Consider the following 17740-nt stretch of genomic DNA (forward strand, 5'->3'; position numbering starts at 1 on the left):
CTCAAGGCAAGATTTGGCAAAATACAATTTCAGCAAATCCAATTTTGCCAGGGAACAAAAATAGATTAAATAAACTAAATAAGTCTTCTTCCCATTAAATAAATCAGAAAAGTCTGTCTTGTAACCAGTCCTCTTCAAACAAGTAAAGTCTGCCCATTTTGTGCCGTAGATTTTGTGTCTATGCCTAGTATTTAAACAAAATCATAATTTAAACGACTTCTTTCCTTCATTCACTTTGGAAATTTGGAATTGCAGCAAATCGAATTTTGGCAGGGAACAAAAATAGATCAATTAAACTAAATAAGTCTTCTTCCCATTAAATAAATTAAAAAAGTCTGTCTTGTAACCAGTCCTTTTCAAACAAGTAAAGTCTGCCCATTTTGTGCCGTCGATTTTGTGTTAATGCCTAGTATTTATACAAAATCATAATTTAAAGGACTTCATTCCTTCATTCACTTTGGAAATTTGGAATTGCAGCACATCAAATTTTGCCTGGGAAGAAAAGTAGATTAAATAAATTTAATAAGTCTTACTACTTCCCATTAAATAAATTAAATACGTCTTACTTGTTCCCACTCCTTTACAAAAAAGTAGTTTAAAACGAGGTCCCTTCACTCAACCTTTAACCCTATTTATTCACCTTCTAGGCTAAGTGTTAAAGGCTAAGTGTTAAAGGCTAAGTGTTAAAGGCTAAGTGTTAGAGGCTAAGTGCCAGAGGCTAGGCGCCAGAGGCGAGTTTTTGTGGGCTGAAGTTTTAGTGGGGTTAGTGTGAATACAATCCAAAAGAATACAACAGAATACAATACAATAGAATATAATACATAGATTAAATTCAATAGCTCTTACTACTTCCCATTAAATAAATTAAATACGTCTTACTTGTTCCCAATCCTTTTCAAAAAAGTAGTTTAAAACGAGGGCCCTTCACTCAACCTTTAACCTCAACCCCGCACGTCACATTGTGTTGTATCTGTGAATGTTGGTTGTGGCCAAATGATAGTTTTCTTTCATTCGTTTAGGTTCCACGGTGTTTGTTGGCTATGTTTTCCACTGTCAGAAGGATGAAAATACAAAGTACAACGCTTGGACGTGGGCGAAGACGTCACCGGTGAGTCCTTCCTTCCTATTTATTTACCTTCTAGATGCTAGAGGCTAAGTGTTAGAGGCTAAGTGTTAGAGGCTAAGTGTTAAACACAATACGAACAACACAACGATACTGCACTGAACAACACGATACCGCACTGAGAAACACGATACCGCACTGAACAACACGATACCGCACTGAACAACACCATGCCGCACTGAACACCATGCCACACTGAACAACACCATCCCGCACTGAACAACACCATGCCGCACTAAACAACACCATGCCGCACTGAACAACACCATGCCTCACTGAACGACACCATGCCGCACTGAAAGACACCATGCCGCACTGAACGACACCATGCCGCACTGAAAGACACCATCCCGCACTGAACACCATGCCGCACTGAACAACACCATCCTGCACTGAACAACACCATCCCGCACTGAACAACACCATGCCGCACTGAACAACATTATGCCGCACTGAACATTATGCCGCACTGAACAACACCATGCCGCACTGAACAACACCATGCCGCACTGAACAACATTATGCCGCACTGAACAACACCATGCCGCACTGAACAACACCATGCCGCACTGAACAACACCATGCCGCACTGAACAACATTATGCCGCACTGAACAACACCATGCCGCACTGAACAACACCATCCTGCACTGAACAACACCATTCCGCATTGAACACCATGCCGCACTGAACAACACCATCCCGCACTGAACAACACCATCCCGCACTGAACAACACCATGCCGCACTGAACAACATTATGCCGCACTGAACAACACCATGCCGCACTGAACAACACCATGCCGCACTGAACAACACCATGCCGCACTGAACAACATTATAACGCACTGAACAACACCATCCCGCACTGAACAACACCATGCCGCACTAAACAACATTATGCCGCACTGAACAACATTATGCCGAAATGAACAACACCATGCCGCACTGAACAACACCATGCCGCACTGAACAACACCATCCTGCACTGAACAACACCATCCCGCACTGAACAACACCATGCCGCACTGAACAACACCATGCCGCACTGAACAACACCATGCCGCAATGAACAACACCATCCCGCACTGAACAACATTATGCCGCACTGAACAACATTATGCCGCACTGAACAACATTATGCCGCACTGAACAACATTATGCCGCACTGAACAACACCATGCCGCACTGAACAACACCATCCTGCACTGAACAACACCATCCCGCACTGAACAACACCATGCCGCATTAAACAACACCATGCCGCACTGAACAACACCATCCTGCACTGAACAACACCATGCCGCACTGAACAACACCATGCCGCACTGAACAACACCATGCCGCACTGAACAACATTATGCCGCACTGAACAACATTATGCCGCACTAAACAACATTATGTCGCACTGAACAACACCATGCCGCACTGAACAACACCATGCTGCACTGAACAACATTATGCCGCACTGAACAACACGATCCCGCATTGAACAACACCATCCCGCAGTGAACAACACCATGCCGCATTGAACAACACCATGCCGCACTGAACAACACCATGCTGCACTGAACAACATTATGCTGCACTGAACAACACGATCCTGCATTGGACAACACCATGCCGCACTGAACAACACCATCCTGCACTGAACAACACCATGCCGCACTGAACAACACCATGCCGCACTGAACAACATTATGCCGCACTGAAAAACACCATGCCGCACTGAACAACACCATCCCGCACTGAACAACACCATGCCGCATTGAACAACACCATGCCGCACTGAACAACACCATGCTGCACTGAACAACATTATGCTGCACTGAACAACACGATCCTGCATTGAACAACACCATGCCGCACTGAACAACACCATCCTGCACTGAACAACACCATCCTGCACTGAACAACACCACCCCGCACTGAACAACATGATCCCGCATTGAACAACACCATCCCGCACTGAACAACACCATGCCGCACTGAACAACACCATTCTGCACTGAACAACACCATGCCGCACTGAACAACACCATGCCGCACTGAACAACACCATGCCGCACTGAACAACACCATGCCGCACTGAACAACATTATGCCGCACTGAACAACACCATGCCGCACTGAACAACACCATCCCGCACTGAACAACACCATGCCGCATTGAACAACACCATGCCGCACTGAACAACACCATCCTGCACTGAACAACACCATCCCGCACTAAACAACACCATGCCGCACTGAACAACATTATGGCGCACTGGACAACATTATGCCGCACTGAACAACACCATGCTGCACTGAACAACATTATGCTGCACTGAAAAACACGATCCTGCATTGAACAACACCATGCCGCACTGAACAACACCATCCTGCACTGAACAACACCATGCCGCACTGAACAACACCATGCCGCACTGAACAACATTATGCCGCACTGAAAAACACCATGCCGCACTGAACAACACCATCCCGCACTGAACAACACCATGCCGCATTGAACAACACCATGCCGCACTGAACAACACCATGCTGCACTGAACAACATTATGCTGCACTGAACAACACGATCCTGCATTGAACAACACCATGCCGCACTGAACAACACCATCCTGCACTGAACAACACCATCCTGCACTGAACAACACCACCCCGCACTGAACAACATGATCCCGCATTGAACAACACCATCCCGCACTGAACAACACCATGCCGCACTGAACAACACCATTCCGCACTGAACAACACCATGCCGCACTGAACAACACCATGCCGCACTGAACAACACCATGCCGCACTGAACAACACCATGCCGCACTGAACAACACCATGCCGCACTGAACAACACCATGCCGCACTGAACAACACCATGCCGCACTGAACAACATTATGCCGCACTGAACAACACCATGCCGCACTTAACAACACCATCCCGCACTGAACAACACCATGCCGCATTGAACAACACCATGCCGCACTGAACAACACCATCCTGCACTGAACAACACCATCCCGCACTAAACAACACCATGCCGCACTGAACAACATTATGGCGCACTGGACAACATTATGCCGCACTGAACAACACCATGCTGCACTGAACAACATTATGCTGCACTGAACAACACGATCCTGCATTGAACAACACCATGCCGCACTGAACAACACCATCCTGCACTGAACAACACCATGCCGCACTGAACAACACCATGCCGCACTGAACAACATTATGCCGCACTGAAAAACACCATGCCGCACTGAACAACACCATCCCGCACTGAACAACACCATGCCGCATTGAACAACACCATGCCGCACTGAACAACACCATGCTGCACTGAACAACATTATGCTGCACTGAACAACACGATCCTGCATTGAACAACACCATGCCGCACTGAACAACACCATCCCGCATTGAACAACACCATCCCGCACTGAACAACACCATGCCGCACTGAACAACACCATTCCGCACTGAACAACACCATGCCGCACTGAACAACACCATGCCGCACTGAACAACACCATGCCGCACTGAACAACACCATGCCGCACTGAACAACACCATGCCGCACTGAACAACACCATGCCGCACTGAACAACACCATGCCGCACTGAACAACATTATGCCGCACTGAACAACACCATGCCGCACTTAACAACACCATCCCGCACTGAACAACACCATGCCGCATTGAACAACACCATGCCGCACTGAACAACACCATCCTGCACTGAACAACACCATCCCGCACTGAACAACACCATGCCGCACTGAACAACATTATGGCGCACTGGACAACATTATGCCGCACTGAACAACACCATGCTGCACTGAACAACATTATGCTGCACTGAACAACACGATCCTGCATTGAACAACACCATGCCGCACTGAACAACACCATCCTGCACTGAACAACACCATGCCGCACTGAACAACACCATGCCGCACTGAACAACATTATGCCGCACTGAAAAACACCATGCCGCACTGAACAACACCATCCCGCACTGAACAACACCATGCCGCATTGAACAACACCATGCCGCACTGAACAACACCATGCTGCACTGAACAACATTATGCTGCACTGAACAACACGATCCTGCATTGAACAACACCATGCCGCACTGAACAACACCATCCTGCACTGAACAACACCATCCTGCACTGAACAACACCACCCCGCACTGAACAACATGATCCCGCATTGAACAACACCATCCCGCACTGAACAACACCATGCCGCACTGAACAACACTATTCCGCACTGAACAACACCATGCCGCACTGAACAACACCATGCCGCACTGAACAACACCATGCCGCACTGAACAACACCATGCCGCACTGAACAACATTATGCCGCACTGAACAACACCATGCCGCACTGAACACCATCCCGCACTGAACAACACCATGCCGCATTGAACAACACCATGCCGCACTGAACAACACCATCCTGCACTGAACAACACCATCCCGCACTAAACAACACCATGCCACACTGAACAACATTATGGCGCACTGGACAACATTATGCCGCACTGGACAACATTATGCCGCACTGAACAACACCATGCCGCACTGAACAACACCATGCCGCACTGAACAACACCATGCCGCACTGAACAACACCATGCCGCACTGAACAACATTATGCCGCACTGAACAACACCATGCCGCACTGAACAACACCATGCCGCATCGAACAACACCATCCTGCACTGAACAACACCATGCCGCACTGAACAACACCATGCCGCACTGAACAACACCATTCCGCACTGAACAACACCATTCCACACTGAACAACACCATGCCGCACTGAACAACACCATCCCGCACTGAACAACACCATCCCGCATTGAACAACACCATGCCGCACTGAACAACACCATCCTGCACTGAACAACACCATGCCGCACTGAACAACACCATGCCGCACTGAACAACACCATGCCGCACTGAACAACATTATGCCTTACTGAACAACATTATGCCGCACTAAACAACATTATGTCGCACTGAACAACACCATGCCGCACTGAACAACACCATGCCGCACTGAACAACACCATGCCGCACTGAACAACACCATGCCGCACTGAACAACACCATGCCGCAATGAACAACACCATCCCGCATTGAACAACACCATGCCGCACTGAACAACACCATCCCGCACTGGACAACACCACCCCGCACTGAACAACACGATCCCGCATTGAACAACACCATCCCGGACTGAACAACACCATGCCGCACTGAACAACACCATTCCGCACTGAACAACACCATGCCGCACTGAACAACACCATGCCGCACTGAACAACACCATGCCGCACTGAACAACACCATGCCGCACTGAACAACATTATGCCGCACTGAACAACACCATGCCGCACTGAACAACACCATCCCGCACTGAACAACACCATGCCGCATTGAACAACACCATGCCGCACTGAACAACACCATCCTGCACTGAACAACACCATCCCGCACTGAACAACACCATGCCGCACTGAACAACATTATGGCGCACTGAACAACATTATGCCGCACTGAACAACACCATGCCGCACTGAACAACACCATGCCGCACTGAACAACACCATGCCGCACTGAACAACATTATGCCGCACTGAACAACATTATGCCGCACTGAACAACACCATGCCGCACTGAACAACACCATGCCGCACTGAACAACACCATGCCGCACTGAACAACACGACGTCGCACTGAACAACACGACGCCGCACAGAACAACACGACGCCGCACAGAATAACACAATACCGCACAGAACAACACAATACCGCACAAACAGTTTTAGATAATATTACGTCGCAGTCATGTGACGCGGACATGACGTCAATAGGCGGAACTCACGGCAAAATTATAATCCGTGGGCGTGGCTTGCAACAGGAAGTAGGAAAGCGGCAGTTCTGGCAAACAAGACACAGCTGTTAGTAACACGATGACTAACAAGGCAAATATTTTTGTTTTCAGCTTGCAACTTGACCGTCTAGAGCACAGGTGTCAAACTCAAGGCCCGGGGGCCAGATACGGCCCGCCACATCATTTTATGTGGCCCGCGAAGACAAATTGTGCATGACATTTGTGTGTCATTAATAGAATTGCAAATTGTCTTCACTTTTAATATATATTTTTTAAAAATATTTGACCAGTTTTTATTCGTCTGATTTGAAAACGAGTCCTTTGTCAGTTTGTTTTGTAGATTTTACTGTGTATAATATGAGGTGCTCATACATTTATTTGGGTTGACAGTCATAATGGCCCTCCGAAAGAAGCTATGACTACAATGCGGCCCGCCAAAAAAATGAGTTTGACACCCCTGGTCTAGAGCGTACAAGGTAATTACAACTGTTTTTTTTTAGCCCTGAAAAGCAAGGGAGTGTGGCGTTTGGCAGGAATGTCGAACTCGGCGTCTGCTTCCAGCCACAGACGCCAAATTTCGACGATTATTTCGACTGGTCAACGGTTGTAAATTATTGCGTTGACTAAAAACTTTATTTAACTCTACTCTTAACTTTGCCGTTTCAGATATGCGGGTATTACACCGCGGAAATGACGTCAATAGGCTGAACTCTCGCCAAAATTCAAATCTGTGGGCGCAATGGCCTTGAGCGAGACACCGGATACAAACACGACGATTATCAACAGAAATATCTTTATTTTCCGCTTGCAAGTGGACCGTCTAGAGCGTACACGGTAAGTACAACTCATTGTGTTTAAAAAGATTTACGTTTGTGTAGTTTGCGTTGCGTTGTATCTGTGAATGTTGGTTGAGGCTAAATGTTAATGTTTAATTTCATTCCTTTAGGTTCCACGGTGTTTGTTGGCTGTATGTTTTCCACTGCAAGAAGAGGCTCGTATCATTGACCAGCAGGAGCTACAATGGTGAGTACCCCTTTCGTCTTCCATTTATGTTAAACACTTCCTATTTCATGTCTAACAGTACTCGATTTAACAAATAACCATAAATAAATACAGTGTGGGCAGTCACGTTAACATATGTGATTATCCTGCCTAATATGTTTATCACAAATATGTCACTAATCACTAATATGTTTATTTGTTTATCACAACACCTTTGGACCTTCAGCAATCGATTATTTACCTTCATCTACATAGAGACAGAACGATGGTGTCTTAAACATCTCATTCATTTCACCAAATAACTTCACGCAGGTGGATAACGGCCGTCTCGGTCACGCTATGTTGCGTGATGCAGTTTTGAAGAACCAAATGCATTTATTCAATGAATAAGTCAAGCTAGTTCTATGTTTATGATGTTGTAAGTTACGGTACCGATTGAAGTTGAGTTCGAAGCCAGTGGAAAACAGCGCTGCGTTTGTGCTCTCCAGGTACAAATGTTGTGATCTCTGACTGACGACCGGGCGAGACTCGAGTAAGAGATGTCCAAACGAGCTCCGGCAGGGCGGGCCAAGGCGGAGCGAACGGACGCCCTTCAGGCCGCCAATGACGAGCTGAGAACCAAACTGATGGACGTCCAGTTAGAACTTCAGCAGGAGAAGAACAAGGTGAAAACCTCAACAGACAGACACTGCCTGCCTCCCTGCCTGCCTCCCTGCCTGCCTCCCTGCCTGCCTCCCTCCCTCCCAGTTTTCCCGATGTAGATTAGACATGCGTGTGCCATGACTGTGTCAGCCTACATCAACAAATGCACCGAGGACGTCAGCACCACTAAGAATATCATCACCCGGGGCAACCAACGACCCTGGATGACTGAGGAGGTACGTCAAACGCTACGAGCGCGGAACTCTGCCTTCAAGTCTGGCGACAAGGAGACACTGAGGACAGCGAGAGCCAACTTGAACCGTGCCATCAGGATAGCGAAGCGAGACCGCAGTCGAAAATTTCAGGATCGTTTCCACGACGTCAAAAACATCAGGAGTATGTGGCAAGGCATACGGGCGATTACAGACTACAACTCACCCTCCCCCCCCCCGGTGGGTGTAGTTGATGCTGACTTTCTAAATGGTCTAAATAACTTCTTTGGGAGGTTCGAGGCACTAAACGGCACTCCAGCAGTTAAAACTGTCCCCCATCAGGAAGAGGAGGTACTCTGCCTTGACTCCGCCGATGTGTTGAAGACCCTGAGGAGAGTCAACCCCTGTAAGGCCCCTGGCCCCGACAACATTCCTGGGCGTGTGTTCAGGGAATGTGCAAGTCATCTGGCTGGGGTCATCACAGACATTTTTAACACCTCGCTGGGCCAAGCCACAGTGCCGGCGTGCTTTAAGACTGCCTCCATCATTCCGGTGCCGAAGAAACCTCAAATCACCTCATTTAATGATTACCGGCCTGTTGCACTGACTCCGGTTATGATGAAGTGCTTCGAAAGGCTGCTTAAAGGTCACATCGTTTCCAGACTCCCCCTATTATTTGACCCGTTCCAGTTTGCCGACCGGCAAAACCGCTCCACTCAGGACGCCATCTCCTCCGTTCTTCACCTGAGCCTGGCTCACCTGGAGGAGAAGAACACCCATGTGCGGAGGCTGTTCCTGGACTTCAGCTCAGCGTTTAACACCATCATCCCACAGCATCTGGTAGGAAAATTGGAACACCTGGGCTTCAACACCCCCCTTCGCAACTGGCTGCTAGACTTCCTCACCAACAGACCTCAGTCAGTCCGGGTCGGACAGAACACCTCTGATGTCATCACCCTCAGCACAGGCTCCCTTCAGGGCTGCGTCCTGAGCCCCCTGCTGTGCACCCTGATGACACACGACTGCGTCCTCAGGTTCACCACCAATCACATCGTGAAGTCAGCAGACGACACAACGGTGGTGGGGCTCATCAGAGACAACAACGACCTGGACTACAGAGAGGAGGTGGAGCAGCTGGTGGGCTGGTGCAGAGAAAACAGCCTGATCCTGAATGAGGAGAAGATGAAGGAGATCATCGTCGACTTCAGGAAAAAACAGCCTCACCACGCTCCACTGATCATCAACAGCTCAGCTGTGGAGGTGGTCAGCACCACCAAATTCCTGGGGGTCCACATCACAGAAGACCTCACCTGGACTATGAACACTACGGCACTGGTCAAGAGGGCACAGAAGCGCTTGTACTTCCTGCGGAGGATGAGGAGAGCCCACCTGCCCCCACCCATCATGAGGACGTTCTACAGGAGCACCATAGAGAGCATTCTGACAAGCTGTCTCTCTGTGTGGTGTGGAGGCTGCACCGCCTCCGATTGGAAGAACGTGAGGAGAGTGGTGAGGACAGCAGAGAGGATCATAGGGGCTCCTCTTCCCTCCATTCAGGACATTTCATCTCAGCGCTGCATGTCCCGTGCCCGTAACATCATCAATGACCCATCACACCCCCACCATGGACTGTTCTCCCTGCTGCCCTCTGGGAAGAGGTTTGCAGCATCCGCTGCAGGTCCACCAGGTTCTGCAACAGCTTTTTCCCTGCTGTCATCAGACTGTTGAACACTAGAACTGTTGAGCTCTAAACTGAACTCTGCATCACACATTCACAGAACTGTACTTTATGACACTACGGACCTCTATCTTGCACTATCTCGCACTACCAACTTTACTGAACTTGTATAAACCCTTTAAATAGAAGTTTAATACATGGTTTAGCATTCCTCTGCACACTCTTGAATACTGTTTTGCCTACTTGCACTATTGCATAATTATCACTGCTGCACTTTATACTTATTTTTAATATATATATATATATATATTTTCATAGGGTATGTTACTTCTATTCAACTGCAATATCACTACTTTGTTGTAAGACGTATGCAACGGAATTTCGTTTTGTATGCACCATGTGCAGACAAGATGACAATAAAGTTTGTCTAAGTCTAAGTCTAAGTCATGTCAGGTCAGCTGTCTGGAGAGAGAGAGAAGTCAGGACCTGCGGGCGGAGCACCACCGTGCCACCGCCGCCATGACGGAACTCAAAAGCAAACTCCATGAGGAGAAGCAGAAAGAGTTAGCCATTACCAGGGAGACATTACTGCGGCAGCATGAAATGGAGCTGATGAGAGTGATCAAAATCAAAGATGGAGAGATCCAGCGACTGAATGCCTTGGTCCTCAGCCTGAGGGACGGCTCCATGGACAAGGTGATCCGCTCTATCCGTGTCTGACTATCCGCACGCCACGTCGGGCTTCGATGCGGCCGCTACCGTATTGTGTAGCTTGTCCCCAGTAAGCGTCGCGGCGCTCCGTTGCGGTCTCAACGGCCCGGTGTGGCGCAATGTCTGCTCAGGTGAGGAGGGGGGGCGCTTTGCTGGCGGAGGTGGAGGAGACGCGGCGGTGTCGGGAGACCGAGCGGTGTCGCCTCCACCAGGAGCGCGGAAGAAGCCCTGGCAGCGGCCCAGCAGGCCTGGCAGTCCCGAGCGGCCGAGCTCCGATCGGCTCATCACCAGCATCGGGAGGAGCTGAGCCGAACCAAGAGAGACTGCGAGAGGGAGATCCGCCGACTGGTAGGACTGATCAGATGCGCGGTGCGTGGCTATGTTCCCAATTTCGTTGTATACCTGCAGTGCAATGACACCTAAGGCATTCTATTCTATTCTATTTCACAAGAAGAAAATGTCCGGTTGCTCGCTTCGCTTTTGTCACAGCAAAGGTGTTCTAGTCGATTCAAGAAAAAAATTGGCCGGTTGCTCTCTTTGTTTTTGTCACAATTCTGGCAAATGAGTTTGCCCGCCTGCCTGAGCGCTCCCCGTTTGTACATCCAGACGGATGAGATCAAGCTGAAAGACAGAGCGGTTAGTGTTTTGGATGAAGCCCTGGGGCCGGCCACGTCCACCGCCTTCAGCTGCAGACTCAGGCTGCCGAGCAGCAGATCGCTGCCCTGAGGGATTCCCAAAGGGCGGGCCTAAACTACCCTGGAAGTGGGGTCAACGCCGCTACTAGCAATCCTCTTCATTGCGTAAGCCACCTCATCACACACTTGCAGTACGCATGACTTAGTTCGTTGCTGGAGGAAGGTAGCACAAAAACAGTTTTGAACTTTGAACGAGTGCTTGTGTGTGTGTGTTGCGGGGCGTTTTCAGTCTCAGGAGGATCGGGACACGCGACGGTTTCATCTGAAAATCGCTGAGCTCAGCGCAGTCATCAGGAAACTGGAGGATCGAAACGCCCTGCTTTCTGAAGAGCGCAATGAACTGGTAATTTATTGACGGCACGCTTGAAGGTTTGCGCTACGTTTGATGCGCGCCATCCAGCGAGGCACCCATTGCGCTTGCTTATTAGTTGAGCGGCGCGGCGAGTCGGTTGCCTGGTAGATGTCTTTTATTGGGAGCCAAAGCCACGATTCCGTTCAAACCGATGCAAAAGGAATGGATACGTTCTGGCCCGCGTGTTGTGCGTCTTTCACATCCCGCACTTCATGCTTGCAGCTAAAGCGACTGAGAGAAACAGAAAGCCAGTTTCTGCCACTCCTGTACAAAAACAAACGCCTGAGCAGGAAGAATGAAGAACTCTCGCTGGTGCTGTGTCGCCTTGAAAACAAAGTGCGCTTTGTCACCCAGGAGAACGAGGAGATGGCAAGCTTGGTAAGTCGACGCGGACAACGGCGGCGTGCCAACAGAGTCCACTGCATTTGTGTTCCACAGAGAAGGCCTAGTTCGCTCAATGACCTGGACCGCGGTTGCGGCCAGCAGGACGGTGAAATGGAGTTCCTTCAAGTTGTGGAGCAGCGGCACATCATCGACGACTTGTCCAAGGTCTTCAGGCAGGCGACTCGGTGCACGTACGGCAGCGCCGCGCTCGCTCGCTGTCGCCAGGAAACCTTTTCCGTCCAAAGCTTGGCCGGCGGCCGCCATCCAAAAAATTGGCCCCTTAAATTCCGACCTTTCAAGCAGGAGCATTGTGCGCACGCGTTTGAACACGCTTTAGACTTGTTTTGCCGTTTTCAGCAGCTCAAAGCTCCCGTTTTGTCAGCGCCTTTGCCACTCGCTGTGCGCTGAAAACGACGGACTTGCCCGGCTGCTCAGCCCGTCAACCATGAGCCGCGAGCGCGACGTCATTGTCCGTAGGCAGCTAGTGGCAAAATGCACCCTGTTAGAGTTGCGCTCGCTCCAACTTATTTTGCAAGAACCACACGGGAGACAAGTAAGTTCTTTTGGACACCTGCAGGTGGAGAGTCCATCCGTTGTACGAATGAAGTCTGACTCTCGGCTCCTGCACGAGCATTTTAATTAAGAGAAACAGGGTGGGTGTAAGAGTGGATTGAATAGAGGAAGCCCTTGACCTCTAGTCAAAACATAGCAAGGGGTGTTTTACGACTTTGTGTAGGAAGGGATAAGCGATAGGGATAAATAAGGGATAAATAATATTATTTATTACAGGTCGCAGTCAAAGTCAAAGCAAAACAATGATACGATAAAGATAATCTGGAAAACCCTGACACACCCTGTAGTTGTCACTTTTGGAAAAGACGAGCGTCCCTCCAATCATCGCCGGTGACGTGTTTTTCAGGCTCTGGAGACAGGAGCTCATGTCAGAAATGTCATTGTGAGTCGCGTTTGTTTCTGCGCCGGAGCCGTTCGTTCCCTTTGCATCCAAAGAATCTCAAAGGCGGATTATTTGTGTCGACAGGAGAGAGATTTGCTGCTACGATACCGACGTCGAGAATCTCTGAGGAGGAACAAAGCGTGAGGTCCTGCAAGGTGAGTCTGTTTGTTTGCGGCTGCTTGGTGTTGCGCAAGATGAAATGGCCTTTTTCTCGCTATCGTTCCTCTCGTCGATTCATCGTGAGGTGTCGCTTCAGTTTGTTCAGAGAGATGTTTGCTTCCGCGCCCGCAGGTCATCGAAACATTTTACGGCTACGACGAAGACGTGTTGGTGGACTCGGACGGATCGTCCTTGTCTTTTCACACCGACAGAACCCCCGACACGGAACCCGAAGAGGTAGCCCGCCATTTCTGCCAGCGTATTGGCACCAAACATTCCTCTTCAGCCTGGAATCGGACTCGTCTTTGCGTCGCGGGTGCTTTGTCGCCGGTCTGACTGATTCTGGTACTAGTGCTGTGTTGCATTGGTGTGTGCATGAAGAGGCGGAGCTTCGCTACCGCCAGCTGACGCAAGAATATCAAGCGCTGCAACGAGCCTACGCTCTGCTAGCCCAGACCAGCGAAAGGGGACTACGACGCCGAGAAGGAGATCAAGGTGGCGCCCCTTCCCGCAACCCCCGGCCGGGTCGCAGCCTCCCCGTTCTCACCCAGCCTCGGGTGTTCTCTGGTCTGAAAGGAGGAGGAGGAGCCTCCCTCCTCCTCCTTTCAGACCAGAGAAAAGCTGATGGTAGAAATGGGTCACTATCAAAGCAGAGTAGCAGATCTGGAGTCAGCGCTGAAGCAACAAGGACAGGTAAGCTCATCAATGAGCACACCTTTTTCTCAGACAAAATAGCTACATTCTTCAGTCACTCATCCGTCTGGCATTACTGGACCAACCCCCCCCCCCCCCCCCCCCGAACGTGGCTGGGAAAATGCGGAGAAAAGCAAATGTCATTTTCCAGTCAACCAAAGAATTTGTGGATGAAAATGACACAACATTCCAAAGCTGTCCACGCGTTTGTCTCTTCTAGAATGTCAAGTGGGTGGAGGAGAAGCAGCTGCTGCGTCAGAGCAATCAGCAGTTGGCCGAAAAGGTGACGGAAAGAAAGGCGCTGGGCGGAGTCGCTTGGCGTCACACCTGTCGGGAAGCCCCGCAGATGAGGTCTGACTGTCTTTTCAGGTCAGGCGGATGGAGGCGGAAGAAGCGCGTCTGAAAGAGCACATCCAGGATATCCGAGACCAAAACGAACTGCTTGAGTTCCGCATCCTGGAGCTGGAGGTGGGAAGACTCGCACAAGCGTGTTGAGGCCAGAGATGTGACGGACGGACGGACGGACGGACGGACGGATGCATGCCTCTGCCTTTCAGGAGAGGGAGTGGCGCTCCCCCGTCTTGAAGTTTCTGCAAGTCCGTTTCCCAGACGGCCTCAGCCCTTTGCAGATCTACTGCGAGGCCGAGGGCGTGAGCGTACGTAAGGCGTCCCTCGCAACCCTAACCTTAACCCGAGGTCCCAGAACACCTTACATTGCTCCTTGCGCCTTTCCCCCGGACATCGTCATCAGTGATCTGATGAAGAAGCTGGACATCCTGGGCTATAACGCCGTAAGTGTATGTCGAACTCCTTATGTTCGCACTCCACGAGACTCGGCGGCTCAAATGTGACTTTTGGAAGGCTTTGCGCTGAAAGAAGCTTGTTGACGCTGTGCCTTTGGGCTCTTGCAGAATCTCACCAGCGAGGAGCAGGTGGTCGTGATTCACGCCAGGACCCTTCTCACCCTAGCCGAGAAGGTAACACGCACGTCCACGCACGCTCTCGCATTCTGCTTATGTGACAGCAGCCTTTCCTCAGTGGTTAGAATACATCAAAGTGACCAAGTCAACACTTCAACAGAAGATGTTGGACATTGAAAGTGAGAAGGTAGACAGACACGCGACATCAGCCAAGGGGAACTCCGGCAATGTGCCCCAACAATTCTGACCTTGAGCTGTGCTAGGATATGTTCTGCAAGCAGAAGGGCTACCTGGATGAAGAGTTGGACTTCAGGAAGTGTTCCATGGACCAGGCTCATAAGGTAAGCCGCCCTCAAATCTCCCGCCGGACCACTGATGGACGAGGATTGCGGCCCAGAGGATCCTGGAGCTGGAGGCCATGTTGTACGAGGCGCTACCGCAGCGGGACTGCCCCGCCACGGACGGCGAAAAAGCCAGCCACGCTGGCGTGAATGACGTGCTGACGGCGGATCAGAGAGAAGAGCTTAGGAGCGCCGTGGACCAATGGAAGCGAGCCCTGATGTGCGAGTTGAGGGAGCGCGACGCTTGCATCCTCCAAGAGAGAATGGATCTGCTGCACAGCGCGCAACAGGTAAGGGCCCAAAGCCAGCCCGGCACTTACTTGCACGCTTACTGGCTTTTGAATGCCACTTTCCATTTGTCCGTCCTAGAGGAACAAAGAGCTGAAAGAATTCATCGAAGCTCAGAAGAGACAAATCAAACAATTGGAGGAGAAGTTTCTGTTTCTCTTTCTATTCTTCTCCTTGGCCTTCATTCTGTGGCCCTAACACCAGCTGGTGAGTGAGCTCCAGCGGCACCGCACTCGACACCTCCGATACACTGCCAGCCGGTCTCAGACGTTGGCAGACGCTCCGATGCCAACGTATACCCCCCGCCACGGTGACAGAGGCACCGCGTCACACCGGCGCTCATCCAATCAGAAGGCAGGAAAAGCAAATTCACATGCAGGGCACTTTTGAACCAGAAGAGAGCGCCACAAAAAACGGTTGTTGCCCCAAACGCGCACTAAAAAGGGTCAGAATAACAAGAGTCCCACTGGCCAGCCGGGGCCACCCGTCCAGCTGTTTCTTCAGGGGGGAAAAAAATTGGAGTCACCGGTGAGTACATTTTGCATTTAGCTCTGCTTTTCTGCTTCTGTCTTCAAGTGTGTGGCATCCTGCGATCAAAGAGTCAGCCAACCCCAAAGCGGTTGACCTCAACGTCCCACCACCATGCCTACCAGAGCAGGTGACGTGATGCTTTGGACATCCTTCCGTCTCAGATGCCCAAAAGTACTCTTTGCCACATCTGCGGCAATACGGTGTCTTTTCAAAGGTGCAAATAAATCCAGCGTGGGCGGAACACGCACGTCTTCGGTTTTTCCCGCTTTGTTTGTGTGACAGCTGTTGTGAAAATTTTATACAAATAAAGTTGTATAGTACAGGTTTGGCCAAGCCGCAACTCCCGAACCGCATGCGGCTCTTTTATGTTCATATCAACATTTGTGTGTGTGTGTGTGTGTGTGGGGGGGGGGGGGGGGGGGGTTGTGCGTGTTGGCTTCACTTGAGTTCAATTTGGTATTTTGGTCAAAAGCGCATGTGGTGAAATTCCACAAAGTAGGATGGGCAAACACATTTCTTTAAACTATGAGTGTCAATTGGGCTCTCGAAATGGCAGGGAAAAGATGCACAGCAAAACGAAAATACGTAGATGAACACAGGACGTTTTAATCAGAGTGGGAAAGTTTCTATTTTTTGTTGAACGTGATGGCAAACCATTCTGCCTGATATGTCAGACCTCAGCGCATTTCAAAGATTCAAATCTTCAGCGCCATGCACTTCAGCTCACTCCATGCTAACATTGATCAGGCGTCGAACCCGCATCATCATGCTTAAGAGGTGGCCATGCTAACCAGTGCGCCATTATGTCAACGCATAATAACTAAGTCTACTGGTCAAAACAGCGGTTACTATATGACGTCGCTACGTCGTGGTCACGTGACGCAGACAAGACGTCAATGGACGTGGGCAGAGTTAACTTGTTTAAAAGGGAGTAGGCAGAAGAAATATTTAATTTATTTAAATCTATTTTGAGTGCACACCATTATGCCAATGCATAACAACTGTAAATCTACTAAACAAAACAGCGGTTGCTATATGACATCTGCCACGTCGTGGTCACGTGACATACGTGACGTCGATGGGCGTAACTTTCGCCGGAATTCAAATCCGCGGGGAGAGTTAACTTGTTTAAA

General features: G+C 50.0%; 1 protein-coding gene and 2 long non-coding RNA genes across 4 annotated transcripts; all 3 read left to right on the plus strand.

The window, feature by feature from the left end:
- The first annotated feature begins 996 nt into the window (after positions 1–996).
- Positions 997–8069, plus strand: LOC148393683 (uncharacterized). The gene is made up of 4 exons (XR_015860611.1): positions 997–1108; positions 7435–7520; positions 7711–7878; positions 7991–8069. It is a non-coding gene; the product is annotated as an uncharacterized LOC148393683 (long non-coding RNA).
- Positions 8070–11900: 3831 nt separating this feature from the next.
- On the plus strand, positions 11901–14614 carry LOC148393684 (uncharacterized). Of its 2 annotated transcripts, XR_015860371.1 has the most exons (4): positions 11901–12089; positions 12214–13675; positions 13760–13830; positions 13967–14614. It is a non-coding gene; the product is annotated as an uncharacterized LOC148393684 (long non-coding RNA). The 2 variants fall into 2 exon arrangements; XR_015860370.1 differs by having other exon boundaries at positions 12214–13830.
- Positions 14615–15674: 1060 nt separating this feature from the next.
- On the plus strand, positions 15675–16836 carry LOC148393685 (janus kinase and microtubule-interacting protein 3-like). The gene is made up of 2 exons (XM_088385739.1): positions 15675–16078; positions 16158–16836. The coding sequence occupies exons 1-2, from the start codon at positions 15866–15868 to the stop codon at positions 16272–16274; spliced, it is 330 nt and encodes a 109-aa protein (XP_088241865.1). The 5' UTR covers positions 15675–15865; the 3' UTR covers positions 16275–16836.
- The last annotated feature ends 904 nt before the right edge of the window (positions 16837–17740 follow it).

The sequence above is a fragment of the Syngnathus floridae genome, chromosome 9, assembly GCF_059516105.1.
Source record: "Syngnathus floridae isolate MCC-2025c chromosome 9, RoL_Sflo_1.0, whole genome shotgun sequence".
Lineage (NCBI taxonomy): Eukaryota > Metazoa > Chordata > Actinopteri > Syngnathiformes > Syngnathidae > Syngnathus > Syngnathus floridae.

Excerpts from the sequence above, each read along its gene's own strand:
- LOC148393685 (XM_088385739.1), top strand. The coding sequence starts at position 15,866 with ATGTTGTACGAGGCGCTACCGCAGCGGGACTGCCCCGCCACGGACGGC. Across the intron at positions 16,079-16,157 it reads TGCTGCACAGCGCGCAACAG|AGGAACAAAGAGCTGAAAGA; the intron begins GTAAGGGCCCAA and ends TGTCCGTCCTAG.